At 50.4% G+C, this 16,063-nt stretch overlaps 7 protein-coding genes across 7 annotated transcripts; 3 read left to right on the plus strand and 4 right to left on the minus strand.

Annotated features, from left to right (window-relative positions):
- Window positions 1-993: 993 nt before the first annotated feature.
- On the minus strand, window positions 994-2,456 carry N7509_003444 (ubiquitin-protein ligase RMD5; the record flags this gene model as incomplete). Its single annotated transcript, XM_056628081.1, has 4 exons — window positions 994-1,212; window positions 1,269-2,033; window positions 2,106-2,233; window positions 2,336-2,456. 4 exons carry the CDS (start codon window positions 2,454-2,456, stop codon window positions 994-996), a joined length of 1,233 nt encoding a protein of 410 aa, XP_056490815.1.
- Window positions 2,457-3,954: 1,498 nt separating this feature from the next.
- On the plus strand, window positions 3,955-6,492 carry N7509_003445 (putative Sin3 complex subunit (Stb2); the record flags this gene model as incomplete). The annotated part of the gene is made up of 1 exon (XM_056628082.1): window positions 3,955-6,492. The coding sequence occupies one exon, from the start codon at window positions 3,955-3,957 to the stop codon at window positions 6,490-6,492; it is 2,538 nt and encodes an 845-aa protein (XP_056490816.1).
- Window positions 6,493-6,842: 350 nt separating this feature from the next.
- Window positions 6,843-7,218, minus strand: N7509_003446 (Tim10/DDP family zinc finger protein; the record flags this gene model as incomplete). Its single annotated transcript, XM_056628083.1, has 2 exons — window positions 6,843-7,044; window positions 7,121-7,218. The coding sequence occupies 2 exons, from the start codon at window positions 7,216-7,218 to the stop codon at window positions 6,843-6,845; spliced, it is 300 nt and encodes a 99-aa protein (XP_056490817.1).
- Window positions 7,219-7,799: 581 nt separating this feature from the next.
- Window positions 7,800-9,641, plus strand: N7509_003447 (uncharacterized protein; the record flags this gene model as incomplete). Its single annotated transcript, XM_056628084.1, has 4 exons — window positions 7,800-8,076; window positions 8,143-8,307; window positions 8,382-8,807; window positions 8,893-9,641. Coding segments are annotated over 4 exons (1,617 nt in total), but the record flags the coding sequence as incomplete, so codon positions are not given.
- A 306-nt stretch (window positions 9,642-9,947) lies between these two features.
- N7509_003448 (uncharacterized protein) lies at window positions 9,948-11,184 on the plus strand (the record flags this gene model as incomplete). Its single annotated transcript, XM_056628085.1, has 3 exons — window positions 9,948-10,011; window positions 10,076-10,228; window positions 10,337-11,184. The coding sequence occupies 3 exons, from the start codon at window positions 9,948-9,950 to the stop codon at window positions 11,182-11,184; spliced, it is 1,065 nt and encodes a 354-aa protein (XP_056490819.1).
- Window positions 11,185-11,619: 435 nt separating this feature from the next.
- Window positions 11,620-14,204, minus strand: N7509_003449 (uncharacterized protein; the record flags this gene model as incomplete). Its single annotated transcript, XM_056628086.1, has 5 exons — window positions 11,620-13,132; window positions 13,186-13,372; window positions 13,488-13,740; window positions 13,797-13,873; window positions 14,015-14,204. The coding sequence occupies 5 exons, from the start codon at window positions 14,202-14,204 to the stop codon at window positions 11,620-11,622; spliced, it is 2,220 nt and encodes a 739-aa protein (XP_056490820.1).
- A 1,100-nt stretch (window positions 14,205-15,304) lies between these two features.
- N7509_003450 (uncharacterized protein) lies at window positions 15,305-15,612 on the minus strand (the record flags this gene model as incomplete). Its single annotated transcript, XM_056628087.1, has 2 exons — window positions 15,305-15,312; window positions 15,366-15,612. 2 exons carry the CDS (start codon window positions 15,610-15,612, stop codon window positions 15,305-15,307), a joined length of 255 nt encoding a protein of 84 aa, XP_056490821.1.
- Between the last annotated feature and the right edge of the window lie 451 nt (window positions 15,613-16,063).

Genomic DNA, 16,063 nt, shown 5'->3' on the forward strand with positions numbered 1-16,063 from the left:
GCAGTTGGTCGGGATAGGTATATTACTGCTATGGAGTATGATACAAACTGTTCCTGGTATCAGACACAGGTATACCGACGATCGACCAATCGATATAACCTGAATAGGCAGGACTGGACCCCTCGACGCGTCATGACCGGTTTGAAACGCGTCCATCGTCGCCAAATGGGCGCGTGGTCACGGGATTCTCACCAATGGGGCCAATGAGGGACTTGTTTGAAGAGGAGAGTGGAGAACTGGAAATTGCACTTGACAGCTTCGATGGGGCTAGCTTGGTCTGAATTTTGGATTGGATGCCGGAACCCGGTGGATGTGGACTCGGGCTTTGCAATTATAATCTGAGGGCTTGGCAGGGGATCCCATAAAGCGATTACGCCATGGTTTCTTTACAGTAGGCGTCAATATACGGCCATGCCTGGACAAGCTTCAAGTTGTCCCCATTGCACCCGTTCCGAGGAGCAAGGAATACAGCTTTCAAGCATCCTAGGAATCAGTATGAAATATGATCCTCGATAATTCGATATTGGGGGATCGCCAGGTAGTATGCATTAGCGTGGCCGCATGGATATTTCTCCGGGTGCCCCGACTTTATTTTAGTGGTGTGATCTAACATTTTCAACCCAAATTTATTGTGCTGCATATGGTTTAGTAATTTGGGGGACTTAGTCTTCAATAAAGCAAAGTACAATGCATCAAGGACGAATATGGCTTGCATCAAAAAAGGAGGGGAAGACTCGGATTTATGTCGCTAGGGGGCTAGCTCATTTAATGCAACCCTAGGCTCTACGCAAATGACAAAAGAGAATCAAAAGGTTTATCCTCAATAGATTTAAGATCCAGCCCATCAGACTAAAGAAGATCCTGTTAACGCCGTATCCTAGCGCCGTAAGAGTACCAGCTCGAGATTTCTGCTGCTGGGAAAAACAAAAAAGAGGGCCTGAGTATGCGAGAGAGAGAGAGAGAGGTGAAGGGTGAAGGGTAAGTCGCATGCCATCATAGGAAAATCTTTCGAGCGTCCTTGAAATGACTTTCATTAGGGCAGTAGGGGCATTTGAATCGACCACCCTTGCTGAGTCGTTTGAGTGATTCCTCCGCAATGACGTGCCCGCATGGCATCATCATCGGAGGGTTCTCATCTGTCGCCTGTTCTTTGGAGACCGGGCAGACGAAGATGGAATGGAATAGATATGAAGGAGGAAGGGGAATTTCGACCTGGAAGTATGTTAATTGGAATCCCTCCACTTTGACCCTAGGGGAATATTTCTTACCGGAAGCTCATTCTCCGTCGTCCATTCGGTGCGCTTGGCTTTCATAATGGTCTGGAGTTTTAATAGGGTAGGCAGTGCGATTACGCCGGCTGTTGCCGCGATGTAAAGCGGCGAATCTGCCGATAAGCCCAGAAGGGAGCAGAATTCCCGGGTAAATGACTGGGAGACTTCATCCCACGCAGTTGGGTTGTTGAAGGTAGCGGCATACGGCGAACCACGAAGATTCGCAATAAAGGCCATAGCGCCTGACAGCTTTTGAATCTCTGCCAGGTATCTCGGCCCAAAGGATGAGAACTCTCGTCTCGCATACTCGATGGCGGCCTCCCAGTTCCCAGGGGAATTCGTTGGCTCGAGAGACTTGTTGTGGTAGAGCCAGACGTATTGCAGACGGCACAGTTCGAATTCCAGATTGCTTCCTCGAGCGGCCAAGGCCTCGCGATGTTCCCGGGACCACTCTATCGCAGGGAGAAGGTTGCGCTTCTCCTTCAGCTCGTGGAGAATGTAGTACATCGAGGCGAATTGCTTGCGGATCTCGGTTGAGGGGACCTCGTCGATGTCTAGTAGACTGGAGGGTTTCTCGCTGGGGCGGGAAATGGATTCTTGTTGTATCGTGGACTTTTGGTCTGCGATTTCGGAGAGGAAGGTGGCCGCGACTGAAAACTGCCCTTCTCGGAGGAGGTGCATCGCAATCGCACGGTTGATGAGGTGTTCTTGGTTGGAGAGTGCATCATGCTCGGTACTCGGGAGGGGTCGATCTTTGAACAGCTGTGAGAAGAGGGGAGGTTAACGAGAATACAAAGATTGGAGGGGAATACGATCAGTAGGATGTGAAGGTACCTTATCCAGAGACTTAGTGTACTTATTGAGACCACCATGGGTTTCTTTCAGACTATCGTTGATCGAGTCGAATGAGGATTTCACGGGGTTCTGAAGTTTGGCCAGAGTAACGGCGGCTTGGTTCGGATCTATAGAACAAGCAAGATGTCAGCGATGGTTCTGGTCATGGTATCCGTTGCAGCTAGCTCTTCCCCGCAGTACCAAAGGATAACCCGGATAGCTGTACGAACCCGCAGCGATGGTGTCCCGAGCGGACTGCAGTAGATCGATCGTGGACTCGACATTCTTGAGACCATGCGAGGCCTTGAGCCTCTTCAATAGTCGGTCATGTTCCTTCTGGACGAGATCCATGGTGAGTGGAGGGGCCGGCCTCGGGTGGTCTAATGCGGAGTCGAAGAGGTTACCGCCCAACAAGATCGGGGGCCATAGAGATGTGGGTGGAGAGCGGGGATCGTCTAGATGCTGTTTGAAGAGCCCCGTATATCCATAAAAAGCGACATGAATATAGCGACTGTGATCGAGGTGGGAGAACCAAATGAATGGAGGGCCGAAGTCACCGGGACGTTAACGTGAACTCCGGATGATCGCCGCTGTTACGCCATGACACGTGACTGGTGATTAACGGACAACGTGAGGGCGGGTTTGGTCAAAGGGGATTTCACAATGGGTAGAATGGAGGTGAGGAAAGATACGGACACATCTACTATATAATAGTACTGGTGCTAGAGGAGTGCATTCTGTCAGTACCAACTCAGTGTCAGCAGTAGAATACTCATACTCATGCTTATACTACCCAGACTGATACTCGTACAGACCCTAATATAGAGGAGCTCCTGCTCCTGGGTAGGCCTTTCCTAGAAGGGACTAGTCCCTCTAATGCTGCTCTCTGATTAGCTAGACCCCACCCTCGCTTACGGCTAGCGTGAGTCACCGGGCCGTATAAATAAATCTTCCCGCCCTCCGCTCTTCCGCTTCTTTTTCTTTTCTTCTTTATCCTAGTGCACGGGTTTGACGCGTATCAGTGAGGAGAAATCCGAGATCGTGTTTTTGCTAGTTGAAAACTACCTACGTGACCACTCTTGCTGGCCCTAGGGTCGACAAGGAATTTTTGAAAAAAACAAGTTGCCTTCAAGTGCCTTGGCTTCGGCCTTCGTGCTTTTTGCTGGTGCTCTGGATGATCATCCACGATGTACCGCATGGTCTTCTTTTCATTACTGTGCTACCCATGCTGGTAGCCTGTAGAGAAGAGAATATCCTATCGAGACAGACGCGTAATCATAAACATCCTAGGACTAGCTAGTTGAATTGATCCACTGGAGCTCTGTCCCTGCGCCCACTTGGAGATATTCGCGAGAACCAGTAGCTATCCTACGAGTGCCTCCTGTAGCGCGTCGACGCCCATGAGAGCCACCCTGCGACCCCTATTGTTGCTTAGTGACAGTCCCTGTGTCCCTTGCAGACCCCTGTTCAGTAACCCTTCTCCGTACCTGATATGTCGATCCTCCACCGCCCGCCGTCGTGACGTCGGTAATTCTGCAGCCTTCGGGGCCTCCAAGCACGAACCTCCCAGGAGCTTCACGACCTACTCCTACTACTACTCCTCGTACTACTTCCCCCTACCTACCTCCGCAACCGCTGGGATGCAGCGACAGTCATTCCCAGGACATGTCACCGTGGTTCCTACATGAGCGATCGACCAGGAGGATACAAGGAAGGTCAGCGCCTCCCTGACGACAGAGGTGTGGGAACATTGCGTGTCTTGAAATGGTCCTTGCTCAAAGCAACTTTTCATTTCTCTCCAGCTGTGTCACATAACACATTTCGATAAGCTGCTGCCACTGCCGCCGCCATGCAGTCCGCCGCACAGGCTGCGCCGGCTGATGCTGGTAAATCACCCGACGCCATCAAAAGCAGCCCCGCCTCCAATACGAACGACCCCGTCCCTGAGCGACTACCACGCGGTCACCAACGCATCGTCTTCACCGACCCAGTCGCCCTGCGATACCTCGAAGAAGATCCATCTACAGACGTCCTACATCGACGAGAATTCCTCCAGGGGTACGAGATCTACATCGTTGAAAATTGGGCCTGTTCACGGAGCCATCCCACCTTTGTGATATCGACATATACCGGCGAATCGTCGCATAGAGTTGTGGCGGGCGTGTTGAGTGTTCCAACAGATGAGTCGACATGGTCACCTCGTTTGCAGATGTATTTCGACGCGATGAAGAAATACCATGCTCGGTCGAAGGAAACGCCGCTGGGTACGATCATGGTGACGGATTTGGGCTCATTCCCGTCCTCACTGATGGTTCTCCCGGTTCCGGAAGGTGATATCAGGAAACACCGGAATGATTTCATTGTGAATGAGAATTTGAAACGGCTTGGTTGTGCTGGTCGCGCGGGCTTGAAGCTACAGCGGCCGTTGGCTGCGACTGAAGCCAAGTTTTACCAGCTTTATCGTGCGAGTGAGCGCGTGCCGGCTGAAACTGCCGTTATTGAGATGGTCAAGCAGTGTCAGATTGCATTGATGGTGTTTGACAAATTAGCTCCTGAATATGTGGATGGCTTGCTGTGTGATGTTACTGAAAAGGCGATCGAAAATTGGTGGGCGGATATCGGTACAGAGTTGTACAATGTCGAACCCAGTGATGGAGTTCTGGGACCGACTAGTGTGGCAGCCCTGCTAGGAACGTTGTTGGGTGCGCGAAACCGACTTCACGCTTGTGGAGCACCCGTTGGAAAGGATGCTTTTGATATCGATAATTTGAAGAGAGGAATTGGTGGATTCCAAAAGTCGCAGAAAATGAACCGCTCGCGAAGACTTGACCGGCGGACTCTAGATCGGCTCCATCGTGTCACGGCCAAAGCAGCCAACTCTGAAGGGTGGAGCGATGCGATCAAATCTACCATGACTGAACTCGGCGGCCAGGGTGGCGAGATGGTCATGGGAATGGTTCGCGGGCGAGAGAAAGGTGGCATTGCCGATGTCGAAACTCTGGACCTTGATTACTTTGTACAGTGTGTTTACGGATCAAGGGCCAAGTGGCTTTGGCTTGGAAAAGCCCGCAAGAGTGGCACCGATACTGAGTTTACGAATGCCCCGGGCTCGGAGATGATGTTTACCAAAGACGACCAAGGTGGCTACGTCTGGGCCAGTCGGAAAAGGCACTCGACGGAAGATTTGCATGCCGAGCGAGTTGCATCTGGACTGGACCGGCAGTGGAAAACACCTGAATCCTTGACTATAGAAGAAAAGGAGCATCGAAAAAAGGGTGTCAGTGGACGAGTATCCGACGCTCGAGCTGGTCTCGGTCGGTTCAAAGATGCAGTCGGCATCCGTTCCCATCACAAACATTCTCGTGAAGGCATCGATGTACACCATGATATCGCGTATCGACCATCTCTCGACAGCGATACAGAGAGACATATGCCCAGGAGAATTAAGTCTGACCTGTTGCCAGAGACAAAAATTGACGAGTCGGCAACCCAAAATGAAGAGGAGTCGTCCTCCCAGGCTCCCGATACAAGTTCCGATGCGAAACCTCCAGAAATCCATGTCGACTCCCCTCCCCAAGCCAACGAGGAAGATGTAAAGACTCAAGAAGTCGATGAAGTCCCAGAGCTGCAGCCTATTCGAAGTATAGACGACGAATCTGATATCGAACGAACGCGAACCCACTCAACTGCAGCATCAAGTGAACGAGAACGAGGCCTCGATGAATCCGCTGCTGGTCTGGCCATGATGGCTCTACGGCGGCCCCAGAGCTGTAAAGAGCTCCGCAACCCCGATGGAGACGCGGATCGGGACGATGGTCGATGCCCACGGCATTTATCTTTCAGCAATGTTGAAGAAGTCGTGTTGACCTGGGAACCACTCGTCGGCCAACCACAGGCCAAGGATAACGCAACTTTAGAGGAAGCCATTGCCCAAGAAGACATATTGGCTTCTGATGCGCGAATCTTCAGCTCTCGAATTCTCGAATTAAGTGAACACTGTGTTCCCTGGGTCGAGCGCCAAGTCGATTCTGTGGACGGGCTTAACCAAATACTCTCTGACCGCTACGAAGAACTCAACACGGTCTATTTTGAACGCTTCGGCGATTATCAGCGACTTCGTGAGAGATCTAGTGACCTTCTTACGGATGAGCATTCCCAGCTCACGGACAGCGTCAAGCGTGTGGAGCTCCTGGGTGCGAAACTTGATTATGAGCTTCACGTTCTGGAGTCCAAGGTCGAGGACATGGAAGAGGGATTGACTGATTTTGAACGACACATTTTCAACGTGGAGACGCGGGTCAAAGGGCTCCTCCAAGGCGAGGAAGAGCAGAGCAGCATTTCCTGGATGGCGTGGGTGCGGCGGTCATTCGGATTCCCGACACCTTGAGGCGACTGTTACGAGGACACACTTGTACGATACTAGTATAGCTACTTTGCCCTTTTCTTTTTGTTTGTTATTTTTGGTACATTTCTCCATGTTTTCCCTATTTTTATCCTATTGTACATAGACCTTAGATCGGTGGTCCTTCACCTCGAATGTGACGGTATAAACGTGTCCATCATCAAACAGACTCTTTCTGGTCATCCTGAGCTTCCAACCTGAAGAGGTGAATCAGGTTCATCAAAAACAAATAAAAAAGAAAAAAAGAGCTCCGCGATCAATCTCTATACACTAATTGACCGAATTGTCTTTCTTTCCTCAGGGTTGTTGTGTGTCGCGACTTCAGCTTCAGCACTTTACATGCTGCCGAAGCCCATGCCACCACCACCACCCTGCTGGGCGTTGGCGGCGGCCTCGCCTTGCATCTTCTCGCTGACCTTGATGTTGACGTCGAAGAACTTGGAAACACAGCGGTCGAGGCAGACGGACTCGCCCTTGTTGAGGTCGCCTTCGCGGTAGTCGGCGGGAATGCACTTCTTGGAGCAGGACTCGGAGAGACTAGCGCGGGGGTTAGTCCAGCGACAGAGTTGGGGGAAAGAATCATCCATGTCAATTGTATGAGTGAGATACGCACCGGCTGAACATGTCAGAGATCATCTCAACCTCAGTCTCAGCAGCAGCGATCTTCTGCTCCGAGGACATCTTGGGCTGGCCGCCGAAAAGGAACGACATTATGAATATGTGGAGGGTGGTGTTGGTTGGAGGTTAAGCTGGCCATGATTGATGAATTAGAAGAGGGAGACTTTCGTGATGGGCGCTGGGGAAGGAAGTCAACTCACGTAGGATGGATGGATGAGATGGATGGGGGTGGTCAAGTTGGATGCGGACCGGAAGTCTTGAGGTCGCGCAGCTTGGGAGGCTCCACACCGCAGAAAGGGCTCTCTCCGCCTTTGAGAACATATTTTTTCTGCACTTCCGACTTTGCCAACTTCCTTTTCTTTTCTCCCCCCAATTGCAATTGCACTGCACTTTTCGCGATGCATTCAATCCGCCCTCGAGTTTTGTTTCGAAGCTTGAAGGGCTTGAGTCGGAACAGGTAAGACATTGCTGTCGTTGGCTTCGGCCTTGTTTTGTTTTATTTCTTGTTTCCTTTTTTATTATGATGATTTCTCCCACCTGCTTCAGAACCGCTGCAGTTGATGTCTTCGGACAGATGAACGCAACGGACTTTAAATCTGACCAATTTTCAAAATTCTTGCTCTGTTTATTACATTTTGAATTGCCACCTGGACACTGCTAACATTGTCCTCAGTACAGCATTGCCAGATCGAATCCAGTCCCCGTTACGGATTGCAACTATCAACACAACAACAGGAACAACCCGACTAACCCACCAGTCTGCCCGCAGTACTGCCTCTGCATCGCCGGAGAGGGCCTTCCAGGAGCGCGTGCAAGAGATCTCTCAGGTCAGCAGTGACCCATATCCGCGCCTGGTGACAGATGCGCGCACCGTGAGCTGCGGCGAGTTCCGCACACGGTATGCCCACCTGGGAAACAATGAATCAGTAGAGGAGCCGGTGGTGGTCTCTGGTAGGTCACCCCAGCTTCTAGGACCTTTGCGTCCATCTTCCGTATTGTATACTTAGATTAGCTTAGGTAGGATTCGTACCTATAGACTGGCCGGGAGCAAATTGATCTTTTTCGATATCGTGCAAGATGGTCATAAGATTCAAGTGATGTGCAACAAGCGCCAGCTTGAAGGCGTCTCTCCCGAGCAGTTTAAGAAGTTATATCGTCTGCTTCGTCGCGGCGATGCCTTTTGTATGACAGCCCATTTTTCCCATCCGTTATATCCGTGGATAAATTATGAGGTCTTTTGTACTAATTCCTTCCAGCTATTACTGGTAAACCACATCGCACTGGACGAGGCGAGCTCACCGTCGATGCGACGGAGCTTCCTACGTTACTCGCGCCATGTCTACACGATATCCCTCTTCGTGACAGTTCCCACGAGACTTCGCCCTATCCTCGCCATGTTCAGTTCTTGGCCGATCCATCGGTGGCACAGATCATTCGTGCGCGGTCGTCCTTGACACAATACCTGCGCCAGTTTTTCGTGGACCGGTCGTTTATGGAGGTCAATACCCCTATCATCGGGGCTGAGGCCGGTGGTGCTATTGCCCGACCATTCTCAACTTCGGCCACAGAGTTCCCGGATCGTGAGCTGTCCTTGCGAATTGCGCCGGAGCTGTGGCTGAAGCGGTTGGTCGTGGGAGGATTCGACAAGGTCTTTGAGATTGGCCCATCTTTTCGCAATGAAGGTATGCACAGAGGGGAGAAATCGAAGAAAATGCATGCATGCATGCATGCATGCAAATGAAGATATAGATTGCTAACGTATGACAGGCATTGACAAGACACACAATCCCGAGTTCACGACTTGCGAATTCTACCAGGCCTACGCCAACCTGGAGGACTTGATGCGCACCACCGAGGACCTTTTGTCGGGAATGGCATCCCATATTAAAGCCCTCAACGAAGATGGCACGCTTAACCCAACGACTGCCAACTTCGCCACGCCATTCCGCCGCATCGACTTCATCGGTGGCATCGAAGAACGTATACAGCGGAAACTCCCCGACCTCACCTCCCCCTCTGCCCTCGACGAGATCCGCACTCTTTTCCACGACCTTTCCCTCCCCTTACCCGAAAACGCCAATCTCCCTCGCCTCCTCGACGAACTGTGCAGCATCTACGTCGAAACCGACTGCATCGATCCAACCTTCATCATCAATCCGCCAGAATGTCTCTCCCCGCTCTCAAAATCCTTCACACACCCCGTTACAAAGCAAATCGTCGCCGCACGCGGTGAACTCTTCATCGAAGGGAAGGAAGTTGTAAATACCTACGAAGAGGAGAACTCGCCCTTCGAACAACGCCGCAAATTCGAGGACCAGCTGCGCTTCGGCAAGGCCGTCGGAGAACCGGGCGAGGTGGATGAGAATTACCTCGAAGCCCTGGAATGGGGACTCCCTTCCACCGGTGGCTGGGGATGTGGCATTGACCGACTGGCCATGCTTTTCACAGGAGCCAAGCGTATCGCTGATGTGTTGCCATTTGGCACTCTCCGTGCTGTTAGCCGTCGCACTGAGTAAATGGAGGCTGTTGTGTGCGATGTGCGATGTGCGATGTACGGAGTAGATGCCCCATGTTCCATGTTCCTGTTTCCAATTAATACCCCTGTACAATATCAATATCTCTAATAGCCAATGACCATCTTCACATTTCACCTGATATCTTTACTCCGCACTAGCCTAGCCTAGCACTGCAGCAACTGTAACTGACTGTAACCTCAGCCGCCGCTAAGCGTCTTATCGGTTTAAGCGGGGAAACTGGAAAGATCCTACAGAAAACATCAACCCATCGAGGAATTCTCACAGCACCCCAGTATAGCCAGCACAATGAGTGTCACTCAAGCACCCGTGGCCCAGGCAGTCACCGTCAGCCTCAGAGATCTCGAAAATGGTTGGATCTAAATCCCATCCCAATCACCCAGATACTGCGAACCACAGCTAACCACACATTACAGGCACCGTCTCATTCGACACCCTCACCGAGGCCTTTGGCCCGTCATCCCTGGGAATCATGATCGTAAAGGACTTGCCAGAAAAGTTCATTAAACTCCGCGCCCAAGTCCTCTCCAATTCATCGTATCTCGCAGCTCTCCCAGCCGCCGAACTAGGTACAGTCCTGACCCAACCAACCCCAATCCAACCCCAAAAGAAGAGAGGGAGAATAATACATCAAGTAAGAAAGTAAAATGTCACAAAAATACTAACAAACACCCCAGAAACCCTCGAAAGCCCCGAATCAAAATACCTCGTCGGCTGGTCCTGCGGCAAAGAAACCCTCAAATCAGGCCAATACGACACCCACAAGGGCTCATACTACATAAACTGCGCCTTCTACCAAGATCCAAATCTGCAAAACGCCCCCGCCGACGGATTCCCCGATTTCCCACAATACACGGCGCCAAACATCTGGCCCGATAGCGGGAAATTGCCCGGTTTTCGCAGCTCGGTGCAGGAGCTTTGCTCGTTGATTATTGATACTGCGGCTCTGGTGGCGGGGGCTTGTGATCGGTTTGCGGAGTCGGAGATTCAGGGTTATTCCAGGGGGTATTTGAAGAGGGTTGTGGAGGGGAGTTTGACTACCAAGGCGAGATTGTTGCATTATTTTCCTTCGGGCGAGGGCGAGGCAGACGAAGCAGCTAACGATGATGACTGGTGCGCTACGCATGTTGATCATGGCTGTTTGACCGGTCTTACTTCGGCCATGTTTCTCGATGAAGAAGCTTCGCCTCCGTCTCTACCTTCATCAGTTGGAGATGTTCTTCCTGAATTGCCCTCGTCGCCGGATCCTGCGGCGGGACTGTATATTCGTTCGCGAACGGGTCAGATTGTTAAGGTCAATATTCCTAAGGATTGTCTTGCTTTCCAGACGGGTGAGGCATTGCAGATTATTACCAAGGGGAAGTTTCGGGCCGTGCCGCATTTTGTGAAGGGGGCGAAGACGGGGACTGGGCGGATTGCTAGGAATACTTTGGCTGTGTTTACGCAGCCAAATCTTGGTGAGGAGGTGGATGATGGTGTTACTTTTGCGGAGTTTGCGAGGGGTGTTGTGCAGAAGACTTATTGAGTTGTGACTTGGGGTTGCTAGGACTGCCGATGCTTGTTTATGTACTTTCTAAGTCTTATATAGTACAACTGGATATAAACTGTTTCGTCTACCATGGATCTGAAGCTACTAGTAGCCTTCTATATACGCCATCAGCAATTGTGTCCGAAGTTTTCTACCGGGCAGGATTTCCGACAGTCAAAGCTTTTACTAAATGAAGAGTTGATACTGCTACAGTGACTTTTGGTTCTATTACACAGACTCCGCAGGCGGAAGAATTAAGGTAAAGCGTTTTGGTTCATCGAGGTCAAGCTATCTGCCTCGCGAAGATCGTAGTGTACATGTCATTACTCGTCAGGTTCTCTCATGGAAATTGTTTTTCACTGCCCGCCAGCCTCATAGGATCCCAACACTTGGCCAGAATCCCAGAGGCCGAACAGTACCCACTCCACACCCTTACTCGTCAGTGTAATCTTCATCATTATCCTCATCGATGACTACCTGAATACCCGCTGCGAAACCAGACTCGATCTTATCATCGTCCGATTCAGATGACGGGATGGTTTTGTATGGAATCGATCTGGTCAGCTCTTCCTTATTGAGCCCTTCTTCGCTGTTGGATTCGAGTTCGCCATCTTCGTCCTCAACAGAGGAATCGGGCTGCAGGCCTAACCCGCTACTAACCAAACGACTGGTTTTGCCAATGTCCTCGAAGGTCTTAGGTGGTCGTCCTCTCTTCTTGCCAGTCTCGCCGAGATCAGCCATCAGGACATCGCGTGGGCTGTGTATGCCCTCGTTTATCTTCAGGATTGATACCCATCTATGAGGTTGCTGGTGCAGTTCGGCCGCAGGTCCGACTTTGATTCCGTTCAGCTCGGCCAGGCCAAGCGTCTCCACGCGGTTATCCCCAAAGAACCAGATATGGCCGTCGGGAATGCGGTTGTCCACCTGTGAGCTGTACCGGCGGGCCTTGAGAACGCTTTGGAGATCATAGTCTAGGTCGAAAGATCCGAAGTGGAGCTTGGTTGGCACGGGCTCATAGCAACGACCTAGAACTGAGCCAGGGGTGATCTGGCAGGTCTTGCCGCCGTTCATGCGGTACCAGTCGCCGTATTCCGACATACCCACTTGGTTGAATGCAGAGTCCACCTCGTGGTCGGTGAGTTTCTCCAGGGGGTTGTATCCGAATAGACTGGTGCGATTCAGACGGTCCTTGTCTAGAGTGTAGACTTGGCCCTGAATCCAGACTGTGGCCTTCTTTGCATAGGCTTCTCTGTCTGGGTCGTCGATGCAATCTGTCCATTCAAGCCATATGTCCTTGATAGTCATCACATCGGTGACTTTGCGGGAGGCCGTGTTGGCTTTGTCGTGGTCCTCTAGGTCTTCGATTGTCAACCGGAAAGGCTTGAGTCGGATCGTATCTTTAACAGCGAGCAGTTCGTGGCCCACCCAAACTCCTTTCGAATGGACGCGAGCGTTTGGCCAGGTGCCTCGGAACCACTGGTGATGCAGCAAACTAAAGGAACTAGTGGTTGTGAGAGCGAATTCCACTGTCGGGTGCCACTTCTCGCGCGGGACCTTGTCTAGGAAGATTTCCCAGGAATTCATTGGCTTGATGCATTTCAAGGGGACATAGCTTGCATGCTTTGAGAAGCTCTTGTCATCGGCGATTGGGTCGGGAAGACACTCGACACGGAAACCGGTGTTGGTCACGTTGGCGAGGCCGTCCTCGGAAGTTAAGTCACGGATGTCTGCCGGGTAGATCACCTTGTCGTCAGAGACAGGGGTTTGGGTGATAATTCCAGCTTGCCACTGGGGTGTACCCTTCCATGTACCATCATACCCGAGGACTTGGTAAGTTCGCGTACCCCGGTTCCATTCCAGTGTCCCGTCCATTTCCCGTGTCCAGAGGACGGTCTCACCCTTGCGAGGTGTGAAAGTGGCATCTAGACCGAGTTGGAGAAAACAGCTGTCCAGCAGGTCTTTGCCAAACACCCAGTTCTTGTTGAGAGGCTGGTTTACCTCGATTTCCATGGGATGGGGGACTGGTTCTTCAACTCTATGATCCATGCTCTCCAATAATCAGGGCCCTCTGCGCCGTTAGGCCCAAGAATGAAGCTGTTCCTGTCAGCATCCTTGGGAGGGGCCGCACGACGGGCCATGGCTTCTTCAGGGCTGAGTCCTGCCGCGAGTTCGGCTCTGGTTCGACCTGTGGTGGTTGTTAGAGAAGGCGTTATATCATCGATTATTGAACTGGAGGAGATGACATGATGGCGCTAGGCAGAGAGATTCAGTAGCATGATTCATAAAAGGGAAAAACTCACGGATCCGTGGTAGCTTAAATCCGCCCGTTGACAGTCTAGAGGAGACTGCTTGGTATGCTGCCACGGGCTGTATTTTTGCAGGTTTCGCAGGTTTCGCAAGTTTTGCAAGTTTTGCAAGCTTTGGTGGTTTGATGCAAAGTTTGCATTTGCAGTGGCTAACTCTTTCAGACATTAACCATCGAAAGTGAACGATGAAGGTTGCTCGTGACTGGAAATAAGATCCGCTGGGATGACCATACAGAAAGGCATCACGCTGGGAAGATGTGAGCTCAAAGAAATGAAAGTGAGGAGCCGGAAGAAGAATCTCACAGTGGTATGATCTGTTCCTCGAGGCCGGTCGAAGATACGATACCCTTCGGGGAGCTTTTCAAGTATGTATGCGACACCTTATTGGAGCAACAGAAGTTAGCCAAGAAGTTACCAGACGAAAGGTGAAAGATGCGAAGTAATTAAAAGGACCAAAACAAAGGTTGTCCCCCAGATTCCTCCGAGATTCAGAGATTCAGAATAGTCGCCATTGAACTTACCCTCTTCTTTGGCACCGGTGTCTTCGATCCACATCTCGGCGAGAGCTTCTCTCCATTTGGTGTCGTCAACAGCACGATATTTGTGCTTGGGGTCATTGAGGGGCCATGTTTCTCTCTTGCCATCACTGAGACTATCGTCTACTGGAATGACGACCACATTGGCATCTTCTGAGAAATCACTTTCGGCCATGTTGAAGTGTGTCGAGCAGCTCCCAGATGTCGGTGGGGAGAGCTGCACGGGGCGGTGGTGCCCCAGATACGTTAAGCTTGTAGCCAGAGAGTATTGGGACAATCTGGAAAACAAGTGGGATCAATCGGAAAGGTGAGACGTAAACGAGGGGCCGTTGTGGAGGAGTTGATTTGGGACAAACAATCGAGGCACCCTGCAGTGGTGAATGGTCGCGCGTCGCAATAGAGCGGCCGATAGCTTATCAGTACTGCCGGTTCAATTTGGGAGCTACTGAAGAGGGAAGGCGGTGGAACTACCGGTGGGGCATATATAGTATAGATCTCTGATGAAGAGTTGGGATTTACCAAATAGCTGGCACTACCTTGTTAAATGTCGTGGAACGTGATAGGTAGGGTTCACCAGTGACTAGGAAATGCTTAGGATTATATTAAAAGATTGGGCTCTATATCTTGAGACTATACTGCCCACGCCCCAGGCATGGCCTAGCACTTCAAACAAGCGAACCAGGCAGCTTTGATGACAATCAGTTCTATGGTTCACATCCATCTGATGGGGCAAAGGGTATTATTGTACAGTAAGTCCTCAAGCTGGTGTCCCCACCTTCACTTTTCGGTTTTTTCTCAACTCCTAATTGCCAAGACACGCTCGTCTATATTAAGAGTTTTCTGGAGTACCCTTGTCAATGGAGCACGTAGTATTTGTTACAAAGAGTAACTAGACATATATCGCAGTGCATTTTCTTGTAACTTGATACAACTGACACGATACTCACCTTGAAACTCATCATCACCTACAGGAAGACTATGAATAATCAATTACTACAATACCAGTGCATGCCAAGTTCGAAACTAATTTTACTGCTACTTGACTTGGAAAAAGATGCAAGCTTTATAGCACACCTCACCTAATCTGTTTCATAACAGTATAATCAATTTGAATCCACAAATTTTTAAACAATTTGTGTGGTAGTCCCATTTGATGGATTGCGTATACAACTGAAGTTGAAAACGGAATTCCATACATCCATAGATATACTCAGCAGGCTTTGTTCCATCCTCGCATTAACCGAACGTAACCACCTTATTCCCTTGTTCGAGCGCTTAGATAACTAGTCAGTATTCATTCAAGTGTATTAGTTATTTTAAATAGTAGCATGCTTACTCTGATCCGTCACAGTAACATCCTTGTTAGCAGCGAAGTCCACATCCTCGCAAACCTGCCACGACCTAACAGCATAGGTCGAATAAGGTTCAATACAAATGATTTTTCCAGTAAAGTTTTTCCTGGTCTCGCCGGGGCAGAGTAAAGTACAAGGTTCATCAGGATTAGTTTCATCATAGAGTGTCAACTTCACATCGGTGTCGCAAGACACTGTGATGTTGTCGTTAATAAACCTTGCTGTAGGCATAGTAGTATGCTCTGTCCGTGTTTGGTACGACTTCGTAAGGGCTCGATGAGGGGTCCGATAGTGAAACACTGTACTAGTAGGTATGGTAGTAGGATATAGACTCCGTGTTTGGTATAGCGTTGTAGTGGCTCGATGAGGAATCCGATAGTGATGCGTAATAGGCATGGTAGGACTTAATATCCGTGTTTGGTACAACTTGAACGTTGCAAGGGCTCGATGCCCAGGAACCCGATAGTCAAGCAGTGTCTTATGGAAGCTCATAACAAAGCTGAAAACCTTGCGGGCTTCATGGGTTCGACACTGTGTATATGTACTATGGCGGTTGATTCTATAACGTCATCATGATTATTCAGTTACTCCATACGGTAATAAAACACGAGATACATGTGACCCGTCGAAAGTAACCTTGGAATCTTAACTGGAATATTGATACTCCTAATTTATTCCGAGT

The sequence above is a fragment of the Penicillium cosmopolitanum genome, assembly GCF_028827165.1.
Source record: "Penicillium cosmopolitanum strain IBT 29677 chromosome Unknown utg000005l:1.0-4006212.0:1.0-4009387.0, whole genome shotgun sequence".
NCBI lineage: Eukaryota > Fungi > Ascomycota > Eurotiomycetes > Eurotiales > Aspergillaceae > Penicillium > Penicillium cosmopolitanum.